The sequence below is a fragment of the Callorhinus ursinus genome, unplaced genomic scaffold (genome assembly GCF_003265705.2).
Source record: "Callorhinus ursinus isolate GAN/ISIS: 27379988/994484 unplaced genomic scaffold, GSC_fseal_2.0 scaffold34, whole genome shotgun sequence".
Lineage (NCBI taxonomy): Eukaryota > Metazoa > Chordata > Mammalia > Carnivora > Otariidae > Callorhinus > Callorhinus ursinus.
In genome coordinates, this window is record NW_027397096.1 from 3,004,253 (window position 1) to 3,024,597 (window position 20,345).

Consider the following 20,345-nt stretch of genomic DNA (forward strand, 5'->3'; position numbering starts at 1 on the left):
TCTCCTTTTTGATGGGGTCTTTGTCTGGTTTGGGGATCAAGGTAATGGTGGCCTCATAAAATGAATTTGGAAGTTTTCCTTCCATTTCTATTTTTTGGAACAGTTTCAGAAGAATAGGTATTAATTCTTCTTGAAATGTTTGATAGAATTCCCCTGGGAAGCCATCTGGCCCTGGGCTTTTGTTTCTTGGGAGATTTTTGATGACTGCTTCAATTTCCTTAGTGGTTATAGGTCTGTTCAGGTTTTCTATTTCTTCCTGGTTCAGTTTTGGTAGTTGATACATCTCTAGGAATGCACCCATTTCTTCCAGGTTATCTAATATGCTGGCATAGAGTTGCCCATAATATGTTCTTATAATTCTTTGTATTTCTTTGGTGTTGGTTGTGATCTCTCCTCTTTCATTCATGATTTTGTTGATTTGGGTCATTTCTCTTTTCTTTTTGATAAGTCTGGCCAGCGGTTTATCAATCTTGTTAATTCTTTCAAAGAATCAGTTCCGAGTTTCGTTGATCTGTTCTACTGTTCTTTTGGTTTCTATTTCATTGATTTCTACTCTGATCTTTATTATTTCTCTTCTCCTGCTGGGTTTAGGCTTTCTTTGCTGTTCTTTCTCTAGCTCCTTTAGGTGTAGGGTTAGGTTGTGTATTTGAGACCTTTCTTGTTTCTTGAGAAAGGCTTGTATTGCTATATACTTTCCTCTCAGGACTGCCTTTGCTGTATCCCAAAGATTTTGAACAGTTGTGTTTTCACTTTCATTGGTTTCCATGAATTTTTTTAATTCTTCTTTAATTTCCTGGTTGATCCATTCATTCTTTAGTAGGATGCTCTTTAGCCTCCATGTATTTGAGTTCTCTCCGACTTTCCTCTTGTGATTGAGTTCTAGTTTCAAAGCACTGTGCTCTGAAAATATGCAAGGAATAATCCCAATCTTTTGGTATCGGTTGAGACCTGATTTGTGATCTAGGATGTGATCAATTCTGGAGAACATTCCATGGGCACTAGAGAAGAATGTGTATTCCGTTGCTTTGGGATGGAATGTTCTGAATATGTCTGTGAAGTTCATTTGGTCCAGTGTTTCATTTAAAGTCTTTATTTCCTTGTTGATCTTTTGCTTAGATGATCTGTCCATTTCAGTCAGGGGGTGTTAAAGTCCCCCACTATTATTGTAATGTTGTCAATGTGTTTCTTTGCTTTTGTTATTAATTGCCTTATAAAAGTGGCTGCTCCCATGTTAGGGGCATAGATATTTACAATTGTTAGATCTTCTTGTTGGATAGACCCTTTCAGTAAGATATAGTGTCCTTCTTCATCTCTTATTACAGTCTTTGTTTTAAAATCTCATTTGTCTGATATAAGGATTGCCACCCCAGCTTTCTTTTGGTGTCCATTAGCATGGTAAATGGTTTTCCACCCCCTCACTTTCAATCTGGGGGTGTCTTTGGATCTAAAATGAGTCTCTTGCAGACAGCATATTGATGGGTCTTGTTTTTTAATCCAATCTGATAGCCTGTTCAGGGTAACTATTGAAAGATATGAATTTAGTGCCATTGTATTGCCTGTAAGGTGACTGTTACTGTATATTGTCTGTGTTCCTTTCTGATCTATGCTGCTTTTAGGCTCTCTCTTTGCTTAGAGGACCCCTTTCAATATTTCTTGGAGGGCTGGTTTCGTGTTTGCAAATTCCTTTAGTTTTTGTTTGTCCTGGAAGCTTTTTACCTCTCCTTCTATTTTCAATGACAGCCTTGCTGGATATATTCTTGGCTGCATATTTTTCTCGTTTAGTGCTCTAAAGATATCATGCCAGTCCTTTCTGGCCTGCCAGGTCTCTGTGGATAGGTCTGTTGCCAATCTAATGTTTCTGCCATTGTAGGTTACATATCTCTTGTCCCGAGATGCTTTCAGGATTTTCTCTTTGTCTCTGAGACTCGTAAGTTTTACTATTAGATGTCAGGGTGTTGACCTATTTTTATTGATTTTGAGAGGGGTTCTCTGTGCCTCCTGGATTTTGATGCCTGTTTCCTTCCCCACATTAGGGAAGTTCTCTGCTGTTATTTGCTCCAATATTCCTTCTGCCCCTCTCTCTCTTTCTTCTTCTTCTGGGATCCCAATTATTCCAACGTTGTTTTGTCTTATCGTATCGCTTATCTCTCGAATTCTGCCCTCGTGATCCTGTAGTTGTTTATCTCTCTTTTTCTCAGCCTCTTTATTTTCCATCATTTGGTCTTCTATATCGCTGATTCTCTCTTCTGCCTCATTTATCCTAGCAGTTAGTGCCCCCATTTTTATTGCATCTCATTAATAGCCTTTTTGATTTCGACTTGGTTAGATTTTAGTTCTTTTATTTCTCCAGAAAGGGTTTCTCTAATAACTTCCACGCTTTTTTCAAGCCCAGCTAGTATCTTTAAAGTCACGATTCTGAACTCTAGGTCCGACATCGTACTAATGTCAGTATTGAGTAGGTCCCCGGCAGATGGTACTACCTCTTGTTCTTTTTGCTGAGGTGATTTTTTTCGTCTTGTCATTTTGTCCAGAGGAGAACAGATAAATGAGAGAACAAAATGCTAACAGGTTAACAACGTCCCCAGCAAATATACTCTATATAAATCAGAAAAGACCTGAAACCAGGGGAAAAGAAAGGGAAAGAAAGAAAAAAGAAAGAGAAAAAAAAGAAAAAGAAAAAGAAAAAGATAAAAACAAACAAAAACAGAACAAAACAAAAAAAAACAGAATATGATCAAATATGATCAGGTTAGTGCATCATTAGTGCCACACACTAGATTTTGGGTGTATTTTGGTCTGTTAGAAGAAAGTGCCTCCTAAAATTTTAAAGGAAGAAAGACTTATATATGTACAAAATAAGGATTGATACAACGAAGGGATGGAAGATGACTGTAAAGATGAAACTTATAAAAGGTTTTATAAATGGAATTGATAAGAAGTTGTTTGAAAGAAGAAAGAAGATTTAAAAAAAAGAAAAAAAATGGGAGAGACTGTGATCAGGCAGGAGACTAGAACAAAGCCATACACTAGTGATTTAGGGTATATTTTGATCTGTTAGAAGAAACTGTATATCAAAATTTTAAAGAGAGAAAAACTTATATATATATGCCAAAAATAAGGGTAATTACTATGAAGGGATAAAATATGACTCTAAAAATGAAAAATAAAAAATGTTTTTTTAAAAAAGGGATTGAAAAGATGTTGGTTGAAAAAGGGAAAAAGAAAAATTCAAAAAAACAGTTAAAAAATTAACTTAGAAAAACTAATAAATCATGGTAAAAAAGCCATGAATTCTATGTGCAGTATTCCCCTAGCGCTGGAGTTCTCCCGTTCTCCTTGATCGGTAAACTTGGTCTTGGCTTGCTGGCTGTTCGTGCTGATCTTCTGGGGCAGGGGCCTGTTGCCGTGGTTCCCAAATGTCTTTGCCAGAGGCAGAATTGCCCCGCCCTTGTCGGTCTGGGCTAAGCAAGCTGCTTGGGTTTGCTCTCAGGAGCTTTTGTTCCCTGCAAGCTCTCGGCACAGCTTTGGAGGACCAGGGTGAAAATGGTGGCCTCCCAATCTCCACCCGGAGGAGCTGAGAACTCGGGGCCCCGCTCCTCAGTGCGCCCCCAGAGAAAAGCAGTCAATCACTCCCGTCTCCCTGGCCTCCAGCCGCACTCCACACTCACCCGGCCTGTGACGGAGCATTTCTATCTCTGGCACCCGACCCCGTGTGGAGTCTCCAAACCCAGCAGATCCCTGAGGTGCGCTTCCCCGCCACTCCTCCTGGGGGAGGGAGGGGAGTCTCCCCCGCTCTGCTGCTTGTTGGGTTCCTGCTGGAGGCGCATTGGCCCAAGTGGGCCGGGGGTCACAGTTTATGGCCACCCTGAGCTGCGAGCCTGCGCCTCGGCTCTGTCTCTGCAGCGGCTTCCTCGCTCCAATACCTGGGAGCTCTGCTGCACTCAGGCACCCCCGGTCTTTCTGTGACCCAAGCGTCCTGAGTCCACACTGTACCGCAAGGTTTCCACCTCCCACTTAGCCACTGGAGTGACGTCCCTCAGCGGAACCGACTTCTAAAAGTTCCAATTTTGTGCTCTGCGGCTCTATCCCTTGCCAGAAGCAGCCGACGGAGGCCCCCTCCCCCGCCGTCTATCCTCCCGAATATCGCCTCGGATTCACTTCTCCGCATGTCCTACCTTCCAGAAAGTGGTCGCTTTTCTGTTCAGAGAGTTGTTGCTACTCTCTTCTTCGATCTCCTGTTGAGTTCGTAGGTGTTCAGAATGGTTTGATCCCTATTCAGCTGAATTCCTGAGACCAGACGAAATCCAGGTCTCCTACTCCTCCGCTGTCTTGCTCCAAGAAGAATTTTCTATAGTTTTTAGAGTACAGATCCTTTTCTTCTTTGGTTAGGTTTATTTCTAGGTATTTTATCATTTTTGGTGCAATTGTAAATGGGATCAAGTCCCTAATTTCTCCTTCTTCTGTCTCATTGTTAGTGTATAGAAATGCAACTGATTTCTGTGCATTGATTTTATAACCTGCCACTTTGCTGAATTCCTGTATGAGTTCTAGCAATTTTGGGGTGGAGTCTTTGGGGTTTTCCAGATAAAGTATAATGTCATCTGCAAAGAGTGCGAGTTTGACCTCTTCTTTGCTGATCCGGATGCCTTTTATTTCTTTTTGTTGTCCAGTTGCTGAGGCTAGGACTTCTAGTACTATGTTGAATGACAGTGGTGATAGTGGACATCCCTGCCATGTTCCTGACCTTAGGGGGAAATCTCTCAGTTTTTCCCCATTGAGAATATTTGCTGTGGGCTTTTCATATATGGCTTTAATGATATTGAGGTACGTTGCTTCTATTCCTACACTGTGGAGAGTTTTAATGAAGAAAGGATGCTGTACTTTGTCAAATGCTTTTTCTGCATCTATTGAGAAGATCATATGGTTCTTGTCCTTTTTTTTTCATTGATGTAGTGTATCACATTGATTGATTGCCGATGACAAACCACACTTGCAGACCAGAAATAAATCCCACTTGATCGTGGTAAATAATCCTTTTAATGTACTGTTGGATCCTATTGGCTAATATTTTGGTGAGAATTTTTGTATCCATGTTCATCAGGGATATCTGTCTGTCATTCTCCTTTTTGGTGGGGTCTTTGTCTGGTTTTGGGATCAAAGTAATGCTGGCCTCATAGAAAGAGTTTGGAAGTTTTCCTTCCATTTCTATTTTTTGAAACAGCTTCAGAAGAATAGGTATTAATTCTTCGTTAAATGTTTGGTAGAATTCCCCTGGGAAGCCATCTGGCCCTGGGCTTTTGTTTGTTTGGAGATTTTTGATGACTGCTTCAATTTCCTTGCTGGTTATGGGTCTGTTCAGGTTTTCTATTTCTTTCTGTTTCAGTTTTGGTAGTTTATATGTCTCTAGGAATGCATCCATTTCTTCCAGATTGCTTAATTTGTTGGCATATAGTTGCTCATAATATGTTCATATAATTGTATTTCTTTGGTATTGGTTGTGATCGCTCCTCTTTCATTTATGATTTTATTTATTTGGGTCCATTCTCTTTTCTTCTTGGTAAGTCTGGCCAGGGGTTTATCAATCTTGTTAATTCTTTCAAAGAACCAGCTTCTAGTTTTGTTGATCTGTTCTACTATTCTACTAGTCTGGCCAGGGGTTTATCAATCTTGTTAATTCTTTCAAAGAACCAACTCCTAGTTTTGTTGATCTGTTCTACTATTCTTTTGTTGATCTGTTTCTATTTCACTGATTTCTGTTCTAATCTTTATTATTTCTCTTCTCCTGCTGGGTTTAGGCTTGACTTGATGTTCCTTCTCCAGCTCCTTTAGGTGTAAGGTTAGTTGTATATTTGAGACCTTTCTTGTTTCTTGAGAAAGGCTTGTATTGCTATATACTTCCCTCTTAGGACCACATTTGCTGCATCCCACAGATTTTGAACAGTTGTCTTTTCATTTTCATTTGTTTCCATGAATTTTTAAAATTCTTCTTTAATTTCCTGGTTGACCCATTTATTCTCTAGTAGGATGTTCTTTGGCGTCCATGTATTTTTGTTCTTCCCAAGTTTACTTTTGTGATTGAGTTAAAGTTTCAAAGCACTGTGGTCTGAAAATATTCAGAGAATGATCCCAATCTTTTGGTACCAGTTGAGATCTGATTTGTGACCAGTAGGTGATCTATTCTGGAGAATGTTCCATGGGCACTAGAGAAGAATGTGTATTCTGTTGCTTTGGGATGGAATGCTCTGAATAAATCTGTGAAGTCCATCTGGTCTCCATCTGGAAGCCCTTGTTTCCTTGTTGATCTTCTGCTTAGATGATCTGTCCATTGCAGTGAGTGGGGTGTTAAAGTCCCCTACTATTATTGTATTATTATCAGTGTGTTTCTTTAATTTTGTTATTAATTGCTTTATATAATTGGCTGCTCCTATGTTAGGGGCATAAATATTTACAAATGCTAGATCTTCTTGTTGGATAGACCCTTTAATTATGATATAGTGTCCTTCCTCATCTCTTATTATATCTTTGGTTTAAAATCTAATTTATCTGATATAAAGATTGCCACCCCACCTTTCTTTTGGTGTCCATTAGCATGATAAATGGTTTTCCACCCCCTCATTTTCAATCTGGAGGTATCTTTGGGTCTAAAATGAGTCTCTTGCAGACAGCATATCAATGGGTCCTGCTTTTTATTCAATCTGATACCCTGTGTCTTTTGATTGGGGCATTGAGCCCATTTACATTCAGAGTAACTATTGAAAGATATGAATTTGGTGCCATTGTATTACCTGTAAAGTGACTGTTACTGTATATTGTCTCTGTTCCTTGCTTTGCTTAGAGGATCCCTTTTAATATTTCTTGTAGGGCTGGTTTGGTGATCACAAATTTTTTTAGTTTCTGTTTGTCCTGGAAGCTTTTTATGACTCCTTCTATTTTGGATGACAGTCTAGCTGGATAAAGTATTGGCTGCATATTTCTCTCTTTTAGCAACCTGGATATATCATGCCAGTCCTTTCTGGCCTGCCAGGTCTCTGTGGATAGGTCTGCTGCCAGTCTAATGTTTCTACCCATGTAGGTTACAGACCTCTTGTCCTGAGCTGCTTTCAGGATTTTCTCTTTGTCTTTGAGATTTGTAAGTTTCACTATTATATGTTGGGGTTTTGAGCTATTTTTATTGATTTTGAGTGAGGTTCTCTGCCTCCGGGATTTTGATGCCTGTTTCCTTCCCCAGATTAGGAAAGTTCTCCACTATAATTTGCTCCAATATACCTTCAGCCCCTCTCTCTTTCCTCTTCTTCTGGGATTCCAATTATTCTAATATTGTTTCACTTTATGGTATCACTTATCTCTAGAATTCTCCCCTGGTGATCCAGTAGTTGTTTATCTCTCTTTTTTCCAGCTTCTTTATTCTCCATCATTTGGTCTTCTATATCACTAATTCTCTCTTCTACCTCATTTATCCTAGCACTTAGAGCCTCTATTTTTTATTGCATCTCGTTAGTAGCCTTTTTGATTTTGACTTGATTAGATTTTAGTTCTTTTATTTCTCCAGAAAGGGATTCTCTAGTGTCTTCTATGCTTTTTTCAAGCCCAGCTAGTATCTTTATAATCGTTATTCTGAACCCTAGTTCCAACATCTTACTTATATCCATACTGATTAGGTCCATAGCAGTCATATTACCTCTTGTTCTCTTTTTTGAGGTGAGTTTTAACATCTTGTCATTCTGTCCAGAGAAGAATAGATGAGAGAACAAAATACTAAAATGGAAACAACGACCCCAGAGAAATATACACTAAACAAATCAGAAGAAATCCAAAACTGAAAAAAGAAAATTAAAAAGAAGAGAATATAATCAGACATGTGAGCAGAATAGAGCAATACACTAGATTCTGTGTGTATTTTGGTCTGTTGTTTTTTTTTTTTTTTTTTAGAAAACTAGATCCCAAAATTGTAAAGAAAGAAAAACTTATATATGTACAAAAATGAAATTAAATACAAAGAAAGAATAGAATGTAACTGTAAAAATTAAAATTAAAACACAAAAAAGAAAAAGAAGGAATATAAACAGACAGGTGAACAGAACAGAGCAATACACTATATCCTGAGTATATTTTAGTCTGTTTGTTAGAAGAAACTAAATTCCAAAATTGTAAAGAAAGAAAAACATATATATACAAAAATAAAATTAAAACAATGAAAGGATAGAATGTAACTGTAAGGATGAAAATTAAAAAGACTTTAACAAAAGAAGAAGACGAGGAAGAAGAAGAAGCAGAAGAAGCAGAAGAAGGAGAAGGAGAAGGAGGAGGAGGTTGAAAAATAAGAGAATATGATCAGACAGGTGAAGGGAACAGAGTCATGCACTAGATTCTGGGTGTATTTTGGTCTGTTTGTTAGAAGAAACCTCATTCCAAATTGTAAAGAAAGAAAAACTTATATATGTACAAAAATAAAATTAAATACAATGAAAGGATAGAATGTAACTGTAAAAATGAAAATTTAAAAAGATTTTTAAAAAAGAGTTGGCCTGTCTCTCTCTCTGTCAAATAAATAAATAAATAAATAAATAAATAAAGCCTGGAATTGTGATGCCTCCAACTTTGCTTTTCTTTTTCAAAATTGCTTTGGCTATTTGGGGTCCTATAAGGTTCCATAATAAATTTAGGATTGTTCATTCTAGTTCTGTGAAAAATGCTCTTGGTATTGTGATAAGGATTGCATTAAATCCATAGATTGCTTTGGGTAGTATAGATATTTTAACAATATTTGTTCTTCCAATCCATGAGCATGGAATGTCTTTATATTTCTTTGTGTCATCTTCAATTTATTTCATCAGTGTTTTCTATAGTTTCAGAGTACATGTCTTACACCTCTTTGGTTAGGTTTATTCCTAGGTATCTTATTATTTTTGGTGCAGTTATAACTAGTTCATTCATTTTTCACTGCTTCATAGTATTTCATTATATGACCATACTGCAATGTACATTCTCATTCTCATTTTTGGGGGGAAGTTACCCACAAATATTTTTAAATTTGTTTTATTTATTTATTTAAAATTTCCTTAGAAATTTCCTTAGAAATTCCTAGACTTATTAAGAATACTCTGAAGAATATTTTTATATCCTACCTAGATAGTATCCATCTTTCTGCCCAGGAAAAAATTAAGTAGTGTATGAGGAAACTCTTGAAAAGCCAGTATTTAATCTAAAGAATGTCTTATGTCCAATAGCAAATAGTATTTATGAACCTCCTCCCAAGTTTTTATTTCCTCTTTGGCTAATTCTCTTATTCCAATATGGGGGCAGTAAGGAGGGTAGTATAAACGCTCTCCCTTACCTCTCAGTTGGATTTGCCAACAAGTTAGTCACATTTTTGAGGGGGAGGGGATGTTTCCACTCTGGTTCATCCAATGCTCATTAACATACAATGATTTTGTTCTTGTTTTAAATAAGTGTGAAAGAGAGCAATTCTTTAAAGTCTGCGGGTTCTATTGTTACTCTCTTTGCTTTTACCCTCTCCAGCATAACCCAAAGAGTATCCTCTCCTGCTCTAAAGGTAGTGCTACAGATGCATAGCAACTTAATATCTACCCATGTGCCATGGTTCATATGTACACTCACACATGAACTAGGACATTCTCTAACTTGCTGCAGACTGCTAGTGCTTCTCTAGTGTGCTTGGCTATGATAGATTGCTAAGCAATAATCCTAGTGTTTGCACTGATATGCAGAGTGGAAGAAGATGTGCATTTGGTTACAACTCTAGTCAAACACTTCTCTCTTAGAGCCATAAAACCAAGAAAAGAAAAGGAGGCACAGCAATAGTAGGGTTAATAAATCAGAATTCTAAACAAGCCTATCTGCAGCTGTCTTTTGACTGAGTGACCTCTGAGTTCAAGGACCATAAATTATAGCACTGCCCAAGGGCAAATTCTGAGGTTCAACTGAATATAGTTTCAAACAGGTACTGGGTTTTTTAGCAGGTTTATGCTTGGACATTCCCAAACCTTTTACAGATTGACTGATTCATTATACATTTACTTAATAATAATGATGCCTCATTTTGTGGCAGGCACTATGCTAAGCACCAGAATTCTTTTTCAGGATTACCTTCCTAAACTCTTCATAGCATTAAAAACCTTTCAAATTCTTCCCCAACATGTACACCTTCACCCCTGTATTAATCCACCTTCTAACATACAAAGACTTACTCGGGTACTTTGGGCATAAATGCTTCCAACTAAATAAGTAGGGACACAAAAGAATTCCATATTCATATTTTGAAAGGTCCATCCTTAAAAATGACTTTTATCATTTCTTGCACTTAGTTCATTGCTCCCTGCTGGGAATGGCCTTGGTACAAACCTATTTAAGGGCATATATAGGAATGAATTATTATCCACATTCTAATAAGCTTTAGCAGATTCTTCACAAGAGGGCTTATAACATTAGTGGGACTGGCTACTGATTAAACTGGTGCAAATTGATCCAGCAAGGCTATTCAACTAAATGTGTGATGTTCTCCTTAAATACAAGCCCTGTCTGACTTCTCCAAAGAAGACATACAAATGGCTAACAGACACATGAAAAAATGTCCATCATCATTAGCCATCAGGGAAATTAAAATCAAAACTACATTGAGATACCACCTTACACCAGTTAGAATGGCAAAAATTGACAAGGCAAGAAACAACAAATGTTGGAGAGGTTGTGGAGAAAGGGGAACCCTCTTACACTGTTGGTGGGAATGCAAGTTGGTATAGCCACTATGGAAAACAGTGTGGAGATTCCTCAAAAAATTAAAAATAGAGCTACCCTATGACACAGCAATTGCAGTACTGGGTATTTACCCCAAAGACATAGATGTAGTGAAAAGAAGGGCCATATGCACCCCAATGTTCACAGCAGCAATGTCCGCAATAGCCAAACTGTGGAAAGAGCCAAGATGCCCTTCAACAGATGAATGGATAAAAAAGATGTGGCCCATATATACAATGGAATATTACTCAGCCATCAGAAAGGATGAATACCCAACTTTTACATCAATGTGGATGGGACTGGAGATTATGCTAAGTGAAATAAGTCAAGCAGAGAAAGTCAATTATCATATGGTTTCACTTATTTGTGGAACATAAGGAACAGCATGGAGGACATTAGGAGGATGGGAAAAATGAAGGGGGGTAAATCGGAGGGAGAGACAAACTGTGAGAGACTATGGACTCTGAGAAACAAACAGGGTTTTACAGGGGAGGGGGTGGGGGGATGTGTCAGCCTGGTGATGGGTATTAAGGAGAGCATGTACTGCATGGAGCACTGGGTGTTATACAAAAACAATAATCATGGATCACTACATCAAAAACTAATGATGGGGGCGCCTGGGTGGCTCAGTCGGTTAAGCGTCTGCCTTCGGCTCAGGTCATGATCCTGGAGTCCTGGGATCGAGTCCCGCATAGGGCTCCCTGCTCGGCGGGGAGTCTGCTTCTCCCTCTGACCTTCTTCCCTCTCATGCTCTCTCTTTACCATTCTCTCTCTCTCAATAAATAAATAAAAATCTTTAAAATAAAAAAAATTAAAAAAACTAATGATGTATTATATGGTGACTAACATAACATAATAAAATTAAATTAAAAAAAAAAAGCCCTGTCTGAAACTCAGCTGGCTTGATTCTAACATTTGTACAGAAGGTAGAATGACTAGAAAGGAGGAAAAGAAGCACTATTAAATACTATTGGAATCAAGATTCAATAGCTGTAGGAAAATGCATTTTCCTACAAAACTTTGTTAATCTTAGGGCTATGAAATAAGAACAGATTTGAGCAAACATATTTTCTCTCTCTTTTTTAATATTTTATTTTTAACTAATCTCTACATCCAACATGGGGCTTGAACTTAAATCCCTAAGATCAAAAGTTGCACGCCCTACCAACTGAGCCAGCCAGGCACTCTGAACAAACATATTTTCAAAAAATGACTTCTCAAAATGTCAGTTAAGCTCATATCCTGAAAAGTACAATAACTAGGATAAAGAAATGAGGAATTTACACGTATACTTAAACACAATATTTTCTTTGCAAAGATCTGTATTTGAGTGCATTCTGAGAGCTGCCTGACAAGATAACATAATTTTAATTTTGACAAATATGTAACAAGAATAAAGACCCTTCCTTTGTTATGTTGAAATTGAATTAACAGTTCCTATTCCCACTTCTTACACACTCTCTCACACACACACACACGTTTACAAAGAGAGATTTAAAATATTAGGCTTAATAGTGACTGGTCAATGAATAAAGAAGTATAATGCATTGCAATTGATACTGCAATAAGCAATTGCAGTGTTTTCAGTATATATCATATACTGGGGTGAATAGACTTAAACAAAACACACTCCCCTCTACCATACATTGAAAAGCAATAACGGAAATTGAAAGTACAAGAACAGGAAAATACCACAAACTCTTGATTGGTAAGTTTTCTAGAGAGGCAATCAGTCACATTATGGAATACATGTGTGAAGTTTTGCATGTGCAAATTTGGTCACAAACCGATTAAAGTGAAAACCTAATTAAATTTATAACAATTTTGTTTGGCATGTTTAAAATGAAAGAGTTCATTTAAAAACCTGGCTGAAGGGCATCTGGCTGGCTCTGTCAGAAGAGCTTGCGACTTTTGATCTCGGGGTCATAAGTTCAAGCCCCACCTTACATGTTAGAGATTACTAAAATAAATAAATAAACTTAAAAAAAAAACCTGGCTGAAATGATTAAGGTAAAGGTAAAGTATATGTAGCAGTAATGGTGGTGGAGGGTGGGAGTGAGGGTTACGGGGAGAGGCAGTGGAAAGGGACAGTCCAAGAAACTTTTTAGAAGTTAGTGAAGCTATGAAAATATTATGAGTTTACAATAAAAACAGAATACGTGTTGGAAAGTTTGGTTCTTAATGTGTACGTATTATAATGTATGTTTTTTTTTTAAAGATTTTATTTATTATTTGAGAGAACGAGAATGAGAGAGAGAGAGAGAACACATGAGAGGCGGAAAGGTCAGAGGGAGAAGCAGACTCCCTGCTGAGCAGGGGCCCGATGTGGGACTCGATCCCGGGACTCCAGGACCATGACCTGAGCCGAAGGCCGTCGCCCAACCAACTGAGCCACCCAGGCGCCCTATAATGTATGTTAATAAGAAAAAATAGTAAATAATTGCTTTTAATTGGTTTAACAGACAGAAAACGCTTTGGAGAAAAATAGGTACCTAAAAGTTATAAGTAGTATCTATATAGCAATTTATAGTTTAGAAAATGCTTTAATAATTATTATTGTAATTCAATCTATCACAGCCTAGCACATACTAAACACTTAATGCTTTAAAATGAATAGAAGCAAATTTCAATTAATTAAATTGTTAAATTTCAGATAGTGTCAAGAATTTTTATTGCACAGGATTTCACTAAGTATCTGAAGTTAGAAGAACTGTAATGACAGGGATGAATGTCTTTCCCACTTATTTTTTTGTCTTTGATCCTATAAATTTCCAATGAGCATAATTATGTGGGATTTGGGTTAAGGATGGGGCTAGAAGTCAAACAGAATAAATGTGTGGTCAAAGTACAGAGGCAAAAGGAGAAACAAACAAACAAACAAAAAACAATAAGCCTGCCAAATCACTTGTGTTCTTCATCTTATTTTTGTATTAATGGGTATGCGTCAGTCAGCTCTCAGCTAAATTTTCTCTTTAAGCACAAGATGAATAAAGTTGCCTCGAAAGTATTAATAGATGGTGAGGGGAGTACATTTTTAACTATTTCCCAAATTTAAAATACCCCTTGGATTATATTTTTTTAAAGGTAAAATCTTAAGGAATGCATCCCCAATGAAAATATAATTATTTTAAATTCCACTGTATAGGGGGAAGGCTAGTTCTCTACCTTGGGATTTGATTTCATCTGCTGTTGTTTCTGCCTCATTGCTGCTGGTGTCTAATGCAAAGCTGCCTGGTTCACTCTGTGAACTCTGAAAGAAGAAAAGAAACATCAATTTCTGAGAAAAGAAACCTTTTCCTCAAAGGTACATCAACTCTCCCAGTTAAAGACTGCAGATAAATGCCTTGTAGGAGTTACCAAACATACCTGCTTAATTTTTCTAGAATTTAATGCTGTGTATTAGAAGCAAAGCAGTAATCACAGTCTTACTGCATCAACAAGATAAAATGCATTGGCTCAACATGTCATCCCATCTTCCTGTGGCTAACAAAGTGATGTGCTAAGAATATTATTCCAGATGTACATTAATCCTCAAAGTATTATATAAGGTATACAATACTTTCTAGAAATATAATTTGAAACCACCGCATAGTGAAATCGGACTTTTGAAAATGCTACTGTTTTACTATTAGAATCACTTTCCATGTTTGTGGTGGAAAGAAAAATAATTCATCTTAACTGAAGAAATTAAAGCTTGGTTTTCTGAATAAATGGTGGCAAATAGCTTTTTGTGCTCATGTTGATGTAGTTTTGTTTGTTTTGTTTTCATGCTGACATAGTTTTAAAAGAATGATAATAGCATATTTTTAAGACTCATATTAGTGAACTTAATGGTGAATCATATTTTTAATTGCCTCCCCTTTTGTATAGAATGTTCTTCTTCATTGAAGTCTTGTATTCAAATAAACATAAAGTTACTTAAATTATTAACATGGGAATTATGTTTTCAGAATGAATAGTGAAGTTACCCTAAAAACTGGTGGTTATTGTACTCAGGGTAATAGTTCTGATTTTAGAAAGCATGCTTTATTTACCTATAGTTTATAATAGCTTTTCACAAATAATTTACCTGTCCATGGAAGCTTCCTGCAACTGACTCAAATGAATCAGCTTAATGATTAACATGAGTTTGCTCTTTCTCATTTACCATTTTGTTTACCTTTTTGAATACCCACATATTTTCTTTTCCCTCTTCATAAGGAAACTAATTTGTCTAGTTTACTCTCCAGCATTAACATCTGATTATTCATGAAAACTCTACCTCAGTAGGCTCTTTGACTTCAGGTGCTTCCTCTTTCCTTTCTTTGTCTTCTTTTCTATCTCCCTGAAATGAAAACAGTGTTAATAAGTGGCATCCAAAAGAAGCTAAAGATAAAATTAACATCTTATACTCTAGTATAGCAAGCTTTTTATGTAAAAAAATTTACGTAACAGGCAAACATCATACCAAATAAAATCATACAAAGTAGCTGTATTAACAAATTCAAACAGTAACAGACTTGTTATAAATGCCAACCAACTAGAAGCAGACTACTGTGACCTGACTATCATTTGACACCCCCCAACCCCTTTTTCTTAAGTAGACTACGTACCCAGCATGGAGCCCAACTCGGGGCTTGAACCATGACCTGGAGATCAAGACTGAGCTGAGATCAAAATTTGGATGCTTAACCAACTGAGCAATCCAGGCACCCCTGACCCCCCCCTTTTTTTCAGCACTTTTGTCACAGCCTGATGCAGAATATTTCAACTAAAAAGAGAAATAATTAAGTGATAAAATATGATATTGCATCTCAATTTTCTCAAGAATGTTGACTTCCAAATCCTCTCATAGTTAAGTGGTTAGAAATCTATGTAAGCCAGATACCTGAGCAGGTTTGGGTTCCTCTTGAGATGCTGAATCACTCATCTGGGCCACTGAAAAGTATCATCAAATGGTAGGGAAAAGTATTACCAGACCAATATTAATAACAAAATGAGAGAGAAAATATTAGTAAACAACAAAAAGTACTACAGAAGACCGAAATCACCCCCAACCCCCAATGCATGCCATCATTCTATTGAATGGTAAGTTCTCAACTGCTAAACTTTTCAAACTGTGCTACTGTTATTGCTGTTGTTACTGGCCAAAACTAGATTAGTGCTAGGCTAGTACCCAGGGAGACAGGAAAACTCAACCATTAATAATCACCACCATTATTATTTTAAAAAGAAACACACACACAGCAACAGTAATGCAAGTGAATTTTTTAAAAACATTATCACCCTCATGAATTTTTGAAATAACAATTCAGATGAGGTGAAGTGAAATTTTGATGGCTACCCAATTCATGTGAGAAAGGCATATAGACAGAGTAATAATCTCACTACAAAGCATTTTATTGAATGAGGAGTTCTGAGAGGAATGTGATTTATCTTGTTTATTCATATTAAAGAATTAAAATGGACAATTATCAGATCTCTACTTCACTGCAAATGACTGCAAATTCGGTCACAAATTATCAAAATCATTGCTGTGCCAAAAATCATTTAAGAATTTGTGTATATTTAGGCTAGGTGCTATGTAAAAACTAAATTTTATATCCGTGGCCTCTGCCTCTAGGGCAGTTACAATCTAGGGAATAATTTGAAATGGTATCTTTATACTGTGCTAGAGTATTTGCATTTCTTTTTATCAAAACAGCACATATTCTAGTTGAATAAACCGAAATTACTGCCTTTGGAGACAACAGATTCCAACACTTTAGAATAGCTGCCTCAAAGCCTTTTTGAAGCAGTTCATAAATAACAAATAATATAAAATAGATTTCTTTGGTAGGTCCCAACTGTACATTCTCACAGACTGCTTTCTTTGCTTTTGGTGTCCATCTCCTGAAATTGCTAAGAAGTTCCCTTCCGTTTCTTTTAAAATCCGTTTTGTTTGGATGCACCCAGATAAATCCAATGCAATAAACCTTTATTGGGTGTCTTCTCTATGCAGGTAGACATTAGGGTTGTAAAGATGAGTAAGATTTGTGCTCAGGGAAACAGGAAAACTTCCTTTGAAGAGTTCCTAGTTTAGTGATGGAAAAAGCGATAAACAGATGCAATTCAATCTGCAAAGTTCAAAAGTAGAGGTGCATATAAAACGCTAAGGAACACAGAGGGATAAGCAATTACTTTTCCCAGGGCGGTCAGGGAAGTTTTCACAGAAAGATAGATTTCTAAACTGGATTTTAACAGGCTAATAAGACATTTTTGTGTAAAGGAGCAGGGGGAAGAATGTTTGAGGCAGAAGGAGCAATACACACTAGGGTATGCAAGTTCAAAAAGTGAAATACTGATGGAGCAGAGCATACTTACATAAAAGAAAATTATAGGAGATGCGGCTGAAAAAGTCACTTTTCAATCTGTAAAGGTTTATCAAGCTGAATTAAGGAGTTTGGACTTTACTCTGTGCTTTTTAAGCACAGGATAGATGGGATCAAATTGGTGTCTTTTAAAAAGTTACCTCCACCAGCAAATACTAGAATTATGAAAGACTGGGGGAAGAGAGAACAAAGGTAGATTTTGCACCTGAAATGTTGCACCTGCAGTAAATGGCCCTCACTCTAGTCTAGGTTCTGCCAGACATTGCCAATACCCTAACCATACCCCTTCAGCTTTACTTTTACAGTACATGTGGATGGTTTCTGACCTCAAGCACCTGGAATTCTGTCTGAGCATTCCTGCCAGTCCAAATGTGGGGATAGGCGAGAAGTGCGTGGGAGTTGATATCTTACAGGATAAGGCTCAGCCAGTGATGGATAAGAAACTTCATATAGTCCCATAGGTGGAATGTTTCTGTCTCTCAGAGTTCCCCAATGGGATAGAATCACAGTTGTCTACAGTGCAACCTGCCCAATGATACAGGTGTCTTTCACTTTTCTGTATTACTTCCCTACTCCCTTACCATTATTTCCTGGAACCACCTCCCAGATGAACTTGCACTCAACTCCTCGGATCAGGGTCTATTCTGAGGGAACCTAAACTAAAACAGATATAATGATCAGGAATGGGGGCAAAATTGGATCTAAAGAGTAAAAGAGAAATAGTTAATGTTCACTGAGTGTTTTTTTTCATATTTAGAAGGCTGAATGGATGATGATGCCATTAAATGAAATAAGGAAAGGAGAGAAAACAGGTTGGAGGAATGATAAGAGCTTGGGTTTGGAGGTGTTAACACGTTTAAGATAGCTATTCAGTAGTCTGATAGAAGTTTCCAGTAAGAATCTTAATGATACTGAAATATATCATGGTGCATTGGTAGGAAGTTATGCAGAATCAATTCCACTGGAAAATGATAGAAACACTGTCCAGTCTGAACAGTACTAACTTGCATTTTAATTACTCAAAACGCATAGCATTCTGCACACCTCACGCTCCCACCCATGAGATTGTAGAGTCATTCTACTTAGATTGTCAGCTATGAGACAGAGTTTTTGTGAATCTGTTAATGGCCCTTTACATGCATTCCCAGTAGATTTATAAATTGGTGAATTACAGCATTTGGCATCTTGATTGGCAAGACTGTCAGTCATATATTAAAGGGTAGCCAGTTATCCTTGAGGAAGGGGTTTCCCAGTGTAAGAGAGAAATCATACACAATTCTGATTTGTCAGACTAATAGAAGATCAGAAATGTCATTTAGCTAGATTTCATGAGTCTTAAACCCCTGGGTACTGACAGAAAGATGCATTTGCAGGAGGCTGCTAGTGGAACTCACCCATAAGAATATCTTCTAGGAGAAGAAAGAAAAAAGCTAAAGATAAACCCTTGCTGATGAACACTTAAAGGTAAGGCTAGGAAAGAAAAGCCAGGATAAGAGAGAGATAACTGCTGAGAATGGCAGGAGATTCGTGCAGCTATTTATCTGCACGCTGCTGGCCTGACTCCCATTATCAGCCTCTACCCACTGTGCATATGGCACAGCAGGCTCCTGCAGCCCCACAAGTACATGCCAATGGCCAAGGTCTGTACAGCTATTGGTGGATCTGGATTGAACCCCAACCCCTGTCATTGGTCTGCATAGCTCCACTCACTTGCAGTTAACCCTACAGTTGTACACCTGCAATACACCAGCCCCAACTCCCATCACTGGCCTCCCCTGCCAAACACATGCCTACAGCTAGCCCCTATAGTCACCCATGTACACATTGACAGCCAGAGCCACTGCAGCTGCCTATGTGCCCCAGCCCCTGCTGAGGGCCCTAACCTTCACTACTGCACATCTATCTGCAACTGGCCCCTGCAGCCAGCCTCCTCAACTGACCCCACAGCCAACTCTGTGCACACCACTGGCTGTGGCCACCGTCACTGTCTGGCATGGTCCCTAGCCAGTAGACTGGAGGTTCTGTTAAAGAATCCAACAGTCCTGGGGTACCCCGGTGGTTCAGTTGCTTAAGCATCTGACAATTTTGGCTCAGGTCATGATCTTGGTGTCCTGGGATCGAGCCCTGTGTCGGGCTCCATGCTTAGCAGGGAGTCTGCTTTAGGATTCTTTCCCTCTCCCTCTGCCCCTCCCCCAGCTCAGGTGCACTCTCTCTCTCTCTTTCTCTAAAATAAAATAAAATAAATAAATCTTAAAAAAAAAAAAAGAATCCAACAGTCCTCACAGCCATTGTGTACTGCCTGAAGCTCTCACCAAGGATTATGCAGTTGTTGATGTCATGGACCATAGCTTCCTGAGTCAATGAGACACCATGCCACCCCCCATCCATCCCCATCCACAGGCACTACATACCCTCACACTTGGCATCCTGCAGCACTAGACCAAGGGTCAGGGCATGTTCCAGCATGCCCCCAAATACAGGTGAAGGTCCTTCCCTACCAAAATCATTCCATAAAGTCTGGAAGAGGTGACTCTTCTTCAAACACACAAACACCTACAAAAGTGACAGGGATCACAAAGAATCAAGAAAACATGACACCACTAAAGGAACACAGTAAACTTCCAATAATGGACCCCAAAGAAGTAGAGATTCATAAATTACCCAAGAAAGAATTCAAAATAATTGTTTTAAAGATGCTCAGAATGCTACAAGAGAACAGAGATAAACAGTTTGATAAAATAAGGAAAATAATAAAAGAATGAAATGATAAGTTCCACAAAGAGAAAAACATAAAAAGGAACACCAGAAATTTTAGAGCTGGAGAATACAAGGACTGAAATGAATTCAATGAAGAGTTTCAATAGCAGACTAGATCAAGCAGAAGAAAGAACGGCGAATATGAACACAGATTCATTATTATTATTATTATTGTAGTATAGTTGATATACAATGTTACATTAGTTTCAGGTGTACAACATAGTGATTTGACAAATCTATACACTATGCTATGCTCACCACAGGTGTAGCTATCAACTGTCACCATGTAATGCTGTTATAATACCATTGACTATATTCCCTATGCTGTACTTTTTATCCCTGTGACTTATTCATTCCATAGCTGGAAGCCTGTGTCTCCCATTACCTTCCATTTTGCTTATCCCTCAATTCTCTCTCCTGTGACAACCATCTCTTTGTTCTCTGTATTTATGAGTTTGTTTTTGCTTTTTGTTTATTTATTTT

The 20,345-nt window shown here is 37.8% G+C and overlaps 1 protein-coding gene across 4 annotated transcripts in view; it reads right to left on the bottom strand.

Annotated features, from left to right (window-relative positions):
• The window catches only part of EFCAB5 (EF-hand calcium binding domain 5), a 162,862-nt gene that overhangs the window by 139,522 nt on the left and 2,995 nt on the right, over positions 1-20,345 (bottom strand). Inside the window, exons 3-6 of one of the 4 annotated variants that reach the window (XM_073879334.1) lie at positions 17,687-17,759; positions 15,623-15,672; positions 15,017-15,079; positions 13,921-14,005 (exon numbers count right to left, since the gene is read on the bottom strand). In XM_073879334.1, coding sequence (XP_073735435.1) covers positions 13,921-14,005; positions 15,017-15,079; positions 15,623-15,664 — 190 coding nt within the window. In that variant the 5' untranslated portion in view covers positions 15,665-15,672; positions 17,687-17,759. Of the gene's footprint in view, positions 1-13,920; positions 14,006-15,016; positions 15,080-15,622; positions 15,673-17,686; positions 17,765-19,516; positions 19,659-20,345 lie in introns of all 4 variants that reach the window. The other 3 variants (XM_073879336.1, XM_025851392.2, XM_073879335.1) reach the window with 3 other exon arrangements.